At 45.2% G+C, this 9,954-nt stretch overlaps 1 protein-coding gene across 1 annotated transcript in view; it reads right to left on the bottom strand.

Annotated features, from left to right (window-relative positions):
* Positions 1–8,938, bottom strand: part of DRAM1 (DNA damage regulated autophagy modulator 1) — a 41,405-nt gene extending 32,467 nt beyond the window's left edge. The window contains exon 1 of the mRNA XM_065887684.1: positions 8,808–8,938. Within this exon, the coding sequence (XP_065743756.1) occupies positions 8,808–8,938 (131 nt within the window). The remainder of the gene's footprint in view (positions 1–8,807) is intronic.
* Between the last annotated feature and the right edge of the window lie 1,016 nt (positions 8,939–9,954).

Below are 9,954 nucleotides of genomic sequence, written 5' to 3' on the forward strand. Positions count from 1 at the left end.
ATATGTACATACTGATGTGTATAAAATGGATAACTAATAAGAACCTGCTGTATAAAAAAGATTAATTCAATAAAATTCAAAAATTAAAAAAAAACACGCATGATAATATAAGCTTGGTCGAATACTGTTCTTTAAATCATTGGATACACGTGATTCCATTACTCTAAAGCCTGGGGTCATGGTTTACTGTGGGGACTGAGATGCTGGCAGTATGCAAAATTATCTGCGTGCCCAAACAGTTTTATTAGACTGTCCTAAAATCCTAGGCCCATTGCTTGGAAGATTAGTCAGGACCTAGAACCAAAAAACACTTAATGCACCTGTATAAGGAGACCATTACTTCCTTTGCCTTCTTATTTAAATATATTATTTTAAAAAAATAAGTATGATAATAAAAAGTCATTCCAGGGAATTCCCTGGTTGTCCAGTGGTTAGGACTCGGTGCCTTCACTGCCGTGGCCAGGGTTCAATTCCTGGCTGGGGAAATAAGATCCCACAAGCCACATGGCCAAAAAATAAAAACAGTCATTCCATTTTATTACTTTAAATTATTAGGGCTAACTTTTTGGCAGCTTCACTCAGTGATTATTCTAGAGTGGGAGGTACCCTATAGCTATATCAACTATTTTTTTTTGAGGTGTGGTTGATCTACAATATTATATTCAACTAGTTTTAAATTTAAAAAGAATATCCTAATCATAAATGCAAACAACTTGCTCTTTTCTCACTCTATTCACATGCAATTGCCCTCTATCAACCCAAGTTCCCTCTTTGTTCACTCATACAAAATACTGTTAAACAACATTGTAAAACAGCTATACTCCAATAAAAATTAATTTAAAAAATTTAAAAAAGGAAGTTTAGTGAGAAACAAGCTGGTCTGCCATCGCTAGGTCAAACTACTTCCATGTAGTTTTAACATTTTAAGAAAACTTAAAGATTTTTGTAATCAAATTTGATTGTTTAGAGGAAATTAATTTCTTAAGTACCTATATTAATTTATTAATCAGAAAATCAAATTGTTGTTATCTTGAAACAGCTATTAGTTTCATGAATAGAATAACAAGATTAAGTTGTCCTTAAAGACTTGTGAAAAAAAGTTTCAATGTTCGTATTCAATGTTCGTTTACACTAAATTTTAAATTCAGTGTAAAAAAAATTTTTTTAAATACTGTTAAGCATCTCCTATGTGTTGGGAACTGTGTCGGGTGATGAGGATACAAAGATGAAAAGGTAATTCACTACCTTCGAGAACCTTAGTATCTAACAAAAAAATTCAAAGATTCATTGATTCAACGTTTAGTTACTGATTGCCTTCTATGTAACAGGCAATTTTGTAGCAAGGTGAAGGCAGTGGTAAGTAAAACAGAAAAAGCCCCTTCTTTGTGGAATTACATTCTGTGGGGGGCAATAAAAATCGTCTAGGAGTGGGACTTCCCTGGTGGCACAGTGGTTAAGAATCCACCTGCCAGTGCAGGGGACACGGGTTCTGAACCCTGGTCTAGGAAGATCCCACCTGCCGCGGAGTAACTAAGCCCGTGTGCCACAACTACTGAAGTCCGCGCGCCTACAGCCCGTGCTCTGCAACAAGAGAAGCCACCACAATGAGAAGCCCTCGTACAGCAACAAAGACCCAATGCAGTCAAAAACAAATAAATTTAAAAAAAAATTTTTTTTTAATCGTCTAGGAGTGATGAATGCTGTGAGGAAGAGGCAAGCTGGATAAGAGGATAGAGAGAGACAGATGAGCCACCCACTCGAGACAGGGTAATCTGGGGAGGGTCCTTGAACAGAGATCTGAATGGATATTTGGGCAGGAAAATTACAAGCAGAGGGAAGAGCCAAGTCAGAGGCCAGAAGGTGGCAATATATTAGAGCAACTGCAAGGAAGGAGGTGTGGCTGGAGGGGAGTAAGCAAGGACCTGTGTGCACATGGGCGAGGGGGTCATGGAGAGCCCCGTGGGTCATGGTAAGGACTCTGAATGTTACTCTAAACATGATGGGAAGACGCTGAGGGCTGAGAGCAGGGAAGTGATATGAAGTTGATTGACGTTTTTAAAGGATGTTGCAAAAAGACTATGGATGGGCAGGCATGGACCAGGGAGACTTAGGAAGTGATTTCAGTAGTCTATCAAGAGAGGACAGTGGCTTGGACCAGAATGGTAATGAAGAGGGAGGCAGAAGCGGTCAGATTCTGAAATTTTTTCTGAGGGGAGTCTCTAAAAAAAATAATCCCTGCTTGGACTATCGCTGCTAATATTACAAAAGGAAAATAAACATTTCCTCAGCACTTACACTTGCTTTCATCTTATTTGGTCTTCAGAATATTATAAGGAAAGTACTTATCATCATCTTAAAGATGAAGAAACTGAGTCTTAGAAAAGAAACTTGCCCAAGGTCACAGAGATAGTAAATGGGGAAGCCAAGCCATGTATCTAGAGCTGTCTAATTTCAATGGACACAGTTCAGAACTGTCCTCTGCTGTGCTATATTCTTTCCTTTTATGATAAAATATCATTTCCATGTGAGTTTACAGAACTGTTTATCTTACAAGCGGGTTCACACCAGTGATCCCTCCTGCAGCCATTACCTTAGTAAGTTGTCCTTGGCATGCTATGACTCTACAATGCATGTTCTTGATGGACTGAAATGCAATTACTGTCAGGGAAAGAGGACTGTTGAGTGGACCACTCTTTTTTAAGTTGAAATTGAGCACTTAGGTTTAAAAATCGTCATCAAGACTTCTGAGCGATACTCTACTGCCTTTTAAAAAGTAGGACTAGCAGAAGAAAAACATTCACAAGTTTAAGTCAGTGAGAAAAATAAGTATTTTATGTAATTAAATGACAATGAAAACTTTAAATGGAGGAGAACTTATATATATTTACAGTTGACTCAGAAGCCAAACAATGCTACAAGCTGCAAAAGTTTAGGATCTTCAATGTTCTTACTGTGTTTTTCATAGAATTAACTAATTTGGGCAATGCTTTTTGATAAAAATATTAAGCTATAAATTATCCTTTCTATGCTATAAATTACCATTTCAAGGATGACACTTTTCTAGCTCAAAGTTTTAAATGGCATGCCTGCCTTTTCGTCTTATGATACTGTGGCTTAGATACTGTGAGGTAATAATCACTGCACTATAAAGACTGAAATGTCATTAACATCATGTGAGAATATGTGACTCTGTACCTAGAGACCTCATTATCCTATTATTTATTATCCTGAATCCCATTGTTGCAGCTGAACAGGGAAGCAAAAGTCACCATTGCCTGAAATTCAGTGTAGTTAGTAATCAAAAGAGTTGGTTTAAGCAGGAAGCCATCAAAAATTATATGGATTTGGGGGGCGAGGGATAAATTAGGAGTTTGGGATGAACAGATACACACTAATATATATAAAATAGATAAATAACAAGGACCTACTGTATAGCACAAGGAACTATATTTAATATCTTATAATAATAACCTATAATGGAAAAGAATCTGAAAAATAGAGATATAGGCGTATGTATAACTGAATCACTTTCACACAACATTGTAAATCAACTACACTTCAACTAAAAAAAAATAATAAAAAAATTATATGGATATGTACACACCACAAATATACAAATGTACAAACATTCATTTGCCTACATGCTGATGTGGGCCAAGGCTGTTATATAAGTACGAGTCCACCATATGTCCTCCTGGCATAAAAACCACATCTACTCTGAATCATCTCATTTCCAGTTTTGGTGTCTTTAAAGTGGATAGAGGGCTTTCCTGGTGGCGCAGTGGTTAAGAATCTGCGTGCCAATGCAGGGGACACAGGTTCGAGCCCTGGTCTGGGAAGATCCCACATGCAGCGGAACAACTAAGCCCGTGGGCCACAACTGCTGAGCCTGTGCTCTAGAGCCTGTGAGCCACAACTACTGAGCCTGTGCTCTAGAGCCCACAAGCCACAACTACTGAGTCCACATGCTGCAACTACTGAAGCCCACACGCCTAGAGCCCATGCTCCACAAGAGAAGCCACTGCAATGAGAAGTCTGCACACTGCAACAGAGTAGTCTCTGCTCGCCACAACTAGAGAAAGCCTGTGCACAGCAACGAAGACCCAATGCAGCCAAAAATAAATAACTAAAAAAAAAAAAAAAAAAGAATATGAGCGTGGCCCTGTAAAAATCTAAACTAATGCTTTGAGGTTGATTTGTATTTGTCCTTGGTTTTCACATCCTTGCATTAATGGTTTCATAATACAGAAACATCACACTATGTTATTCCAACTTGCTAAATTTGGTGGCTGTTTGAATCCCCATGTTTCTAATTTAATTTTCTGATAGGAAACATCCATTTGCCTAAAAAATAAATTCATATAAAAAGTTAATGCCAAGTTTAGAGATGTTACCTTTGGGAGAAACTGGGTAAAAAAATACATGGGATCTTTCTGTATTATTTTTTTATAACTGCATGTAAATCTAATTATCTTAAAATTAAAAGATTAATTTTTTTAAAGTGTGGCAGGAGAAGTCTTATTTCCACCCTTTTTTTCCATCAGCTAGGGTCTTGCTGACCATGGCCACCTCCCTCCATCATACACAGATAAACCAGTTTTATTAGTTTCTTCATGCAAGCAAATACAGATACACATTATTCCCCTCCCCAATGGTAGTATATTTTGTTTGCATCTTGCTTTTTTCCATGTAACAATGTAATGAAATTCTAAAGAGAGTATTCTATGTAAAAAGAGCTTTCGTTTGAGATATTCTTGGGTAAATCATTTATTAAGCCAGTCCTCTACTGATGGACATTTGTATTGTTTCCAACCTTTTGCTACTAAAAGCCGTGCTATGAATATACTTTAGATATTGTATTTGTGTCATTTTGATAAATAATGCCCAAGTCCCTCCATAGAGATTGAATCACTTCACATTTCCACCAGCAGTGTACGGGAGCCTGTTGCCCCAAAGTCTCACCAAGAGAATGTGCTATCAAACATTGGGGTTTCTGCCAATCCAGTAGATGAAAAGTGAGTTGTTTTGTTTTGTTTTGTTTTCAGCCAGGCTGCGCAGCTTATGGGATTTTGGTTCCCCAACCAGGGATCGAACCCAGGCCCTCGGCAGTGAGTGCCTGGAGTCCTAACCACTGGACCACCAGGGAATTCCCAAAAGTGAGTTTTAATTTGAATTTTTATTCCATTCATGAGATTGAGCATATTTTCATGTGTCTAAGAGCTATAGGCCCACTTGTCCAAAATACTGAGGAATAACAATGTTATCAGAAAATATCTGATAAGAAAGCTGAATTTGATTGTCCTACTGCAAAGGGGTTCTTCCACAGTTCTGGATCTTATTTAAAATGCAATGGCTAGTGGTGATCATTTTTTAGTGTACAAAGATACCGAATCACTATGTTGTATACCAGGAACTAACAAAGTGTTGTAGGTCAATTATACTTCCAGAACAAACAGAAAAAGATCAGATTTGTGGTTACCAGAGGTGGGGGTGGGGAGAGGGGACGTTACATGAAGGTATCCAAAAGGTACCAACTTCCAGCTGCAAGACAAGGAAGTGCTAGGGATGTCACGTACAACACGAGTAACATAATGGACACTGCCGTATGTTAAGACAGTGATTCTTAAGAGTTCTCATCACAAGGAAAAAATAGGTTCTTTTGCATTTATTTAGTTATTTTATTTTATTTTTTTGCGGTACGCGGGCCTCTCGCTGTTGTGGCCTCTCCCGTTGCGGAGCACAGGCTCCGGACGCGCAGGCTCAGCGGCCATGGCTCACGGGCCCAGCCGCTCCGCGGCATGTGGGATCTTCTCGGACCGCGGCACGATCCCGCGTCCCCTGCAAAGGCAGGCGGACTCTCAACCACTGCGCCACCAGGGAAGCCCTACATTTATTTTGTATCTATATGAGATGATGGGTAGTCACTAAACTTATTGTGATGAGCATTTCATGACGTGTGTGAGTCAATTCGTGATGCTGTACACCTTTAACGTATACAGTGCTGTATGTCAATTATAGCTCAATAAAACTGGAAGATAAATAAATAAACAAAATTGTAAAATGCAATGGCTCTTACTTAAAGTGTTCAGCGTTGTTAAAAAACATCAGAACATCAGATTGGCTGAACAATGCCTTCGCGTTAAAGGGTGCTCACCCTAAATATGTCCAGATCACTGACCAACCACCAGTGACTTTACCGAGCCTTCCCTAAAGGGCTCTGCCCTGCCCTGGAGGGAAGAATAACAATACTCACAGTTGAGCACCCAAGACATATGAATTCAACAAATATCGAGAGCCTTCATGGATGTTACATTCCAGCAAAGGAAGACAGATGATCAGCGTAATAAATAAGTAAATCATACAGTTTGTTAGAAGGTAATAGGTGCTATGGAGAACAAGACTGGATGGGGGTGTCAGGGTGCAGTGTTAAATAGGGCCATCAGAGCAGGCCTCACAGAGATAATTGAACAAAGAAGGAGGTAAGGAAGAACATTCTGGCAGAGTAATAGCCAGTGCAGAGGCCAGGAGGAAGAGGTGTGCCTGACATGCTCAAGACCCAGGAAGGAGGCCAAGGAGTCTGGAGGGAAGTGGGGGGGGGGGAGGGCGGGTAAGGAAGAAGAGGAGGCATCAGAGCAGAGATGAGTTAGAGAAGTATGGTCTGGGCCAAATGGATAAATCTGGAGTTAATCCCATCACGTCCAGAAACTTTCCCTTCTAATCTTGCCCTTGCCCTGGCCTCAATGACTTAGTTTTCTAGGAGGCGGCAGAGGCAATCCAGTGCTCCAGCCACCCACGTAGGCAGACAGAGCAGACAACCTAAAGGCCCCAGGCACACTTAGGCAAGCAATCATGTGTTTGTAGGCTGAAGGCTCCCGGCAGCAAGGGAACAATCTCGTGCCTTTTTCTCCTGTTATTCCACTTTTTCCTGAAAGTTTCCTTTCCTTGCTAATTTTAAAACCTCTTCCTTGGAATGTCTGTGATTTGAGCATCTTACAAGTAGTTGGTCCTGTCAGCTCATTTCACCATTTCTGAATGTCTAGTAGCTCACCTGGAGGTGGTATTAATCACAACTACATCAGACACCTCTACAAAGACTCAAACCCTGCCTCTGATCGCCTAGCCAATGTGTACCAAATACTACCTAACCCCTGACCTTCAAACTGACAACAAACACAGCTGCTATTTACTCAATAAAACGCATTACCGGGAGTGAACTCTTGCTTTTAACATCAGTCTAAGAGGATCTATCCCACTTCAGATACAAGAGAAGCAAGACAATGGCACTTGGGACAGAGACGAGCCATGAGAAACCAAGCCGAGGTTTCTGCAGGGGCACCACGCCTGATGGGAAAGTTTCCTCGATGCATGGGACGCCACATCTTGCGTGGGCAAAACCACCACCATTACTATAGATTTCGTTCTGTGTACTATTCTGCATATCACTTGCTTCCTTGCATCTTTAAACTGTAGTCCCCCCTTGCTTCACTTCGTTTCCCCTTTCTCGCCTACAAAAAAGATTATAGAGCATTGCTCACCAGGCAGAATGGCTGCAAAAAGAAGAGGCCCTACAACCTCTATAATCTCTACAATCCCTACAATAATTAAGCAGTAACCTTGGGTGTCACCAACTTTATAATGCCCTCACCAATCAATACAGACCCAGAGCGGTCACACCACTTGGATAAAGATGGATTCTTCAAATGTTTAAGGAACGCCATTACCACAGTCAAGGCGCAGAGCTGGGAGCCACATGAAGAGGATCCAGACGCATGTCCTGGGCACTGATAAAGTGACTCTCAAGAAAGGTAGAGGCCAGACGTCCCTGGTGGCGCAGTGGTTAAGAATCCCCCTGCCAATTCAGGAGACACGGGTTCGAGCCCTGGTTCGGGAAGATCCCACATGCCATAGAGCAACTAGGCCTGTGCGCCACAACTACCGAGCCTGCGCTCTAGATCTTGCGAGCCACAACTACTGAGCCCGCACACCACAACAAAGAAGAGCCTCCGCTCGCCACGACTAGAGAAAGCCCATGCGCAGCCACGAAGACCCAATGCAGCCATAAATAAATAAATTTATTTTAAAAAAATTAAAGAAAGGTAGAGGCCAAAACTCATGAAAGATGAAATGGTATAATGACAACACAAGAGATGTCACCAACCGTTGACAATTTGAAGGCCCAGTACCCAGAGGGATCTTGGGCAGCTCCATCCAAGAGAGCTTAAAGCGTCTTCCAAACGCCACTACCAGAGGTAGCATGGTGTTGCTTCTGGCGTGGGAATGAATCTGGGCGTGAGTTCTGCTCCCACCATGTCTTAGCTGTGACATCAGTGTCACACTGATGAATTTCAACATAGGTTAAACTTAGTTTCCTTGCAGGAAAAATGAGCCAGGCAGCCACTTCACGAGGACGTTGGGAAGCAGGAGTGAAATACGTGAGCTGTTCTAGCGTACACCTGGATCTGCCTCTTACACATTCAATGAGTGGCATCCAACAGGATCCATCCTTGTTTCAATAACGCCAAAGCGTCTTCCAGAGATTCTGTCCCATACCCAGTCTCAAAGTTCTCCTGTGCATCCTCCATGGCTCCTGACGCCACTCTGCTCAGTGTTCGGGGTAAAATCAGAACTGCTCGGCTCCTACCCCCTGCCTCCCTGTACCTCCCAGGAGCGCCCCCTCCTGGTCGTCAGTGCTCCATCTTTCTGCAAGACGCCCCAGCTGGGTCTGGACCCCTTCCCTCCGCATCAGCAGTGCTCCCCCACGGTGCCTCTGCCCCGTCCCGCGTCCTGCCTCCCACCCGGCTCCTCACCTGATGTAGGGGAGGAAGGGGTTGACGTGCCCGGAGAGCACGGCGACCACGTAGGAGATGATGAAGGCGGCGGACGACCAGGTCACCAGGAGGAAGGGGATGAGGGCCATTCCCCTCAGGAAGCACAGCATCGCGCCGCCACCAGGAGGGCGCTGCGCTCTGCGGGCCCGGAACGGGGGGCTGCTCTGCGCTGCTGGGAGGCGGGGGCCGCGCACGTGCCGACCCGCGGCGCGGCGGCCACGGCGCGAACAGCCACGGGCGGCTGGGCGGGAGGCTCCGCGACGGCTGGGCAGGCCCGGCCCCGGAGGTAGGGGAAGCGCGGAGAGAGGCGGCGGGCTGCGAGGCGGCGGCGCGGGGGTGGGTGGGGCGCGGGCGGCCCGGGCTCGTTGCGAAATGAGTGAAGTCACAAAGCGGCGGCCCAGCCGACTTGCAGGCGCGCGGCGACCTCCCCGCGAACGCGACGCCGGGGCTGCGGGACCGCGGGGCGGGGGGCGGAGCGGGGGGACCGGCTCCTTTCGCTTTTGGTTCGGCCTCCAGGCGGGGGCAGCGGCGGGAATGCCCGCCCAGACGGTCCCAGCCCGCCACGCCGCCCTTGCCCTTGCGCAACTCCGGGGAAACGGATCAACGCCTCCCGGCCCCTCTTTCCCTCGGGGTTTCCGGGGTGCCGGGCCTCGAACCCCGACGGCTTCCTCTCCGTGGTCCCGCCGCCCGCGCGTGGTGACATCCACCCCATCCCGCCGCACTGCGACGGCTGCTGCTGCCCCGGCTGCCGGGGTCCGGGCAGAAGTGTTTGGTGACGTTCGCCAGGACACGGGGCACGGATGCGGCACCCACGTGGATGGTGTCCACCTGAAAACCGAGGGAGTGTATAGGCGGGTGTTTGCGAGGGCCGGGGGTGAGCTCTGGCCGAGCCTGGACGGCCCCGGTGCTGCCCACAGTGCTGCTTCCCCCCTGCCCCGCCCCAATCCCCCCTCCACCCCGCACAGCGGACTCTTCTTTCCTAGAAGTTAGGTTTCTGTTTCTCTCACGGATCAGGGTTAGCCCAGGCTTGGAGCCATGACCTAAGATGAGTAATGGGGACTTGATACATTTCAAACCCTGTGAAAGGGATTCGTGTTCTGAAGGCGCTGGCCGGCACAGTGATTTC

The sequence above is a fragment of the Phocoena phocoena genome, chromosome 11 (genome assembly GCF_963924675.1).
Source record: "Phocoena phocoena chromosome 11, mPhoPho1.1, whole genome shotgun sequence".
NCBI classification, from domain to species: Eukaryota; Metazoa; Chordata; class Mammalia; order Artiodactyla; family Phocoenidae; genus Phocoena; species Phocoena phocoena.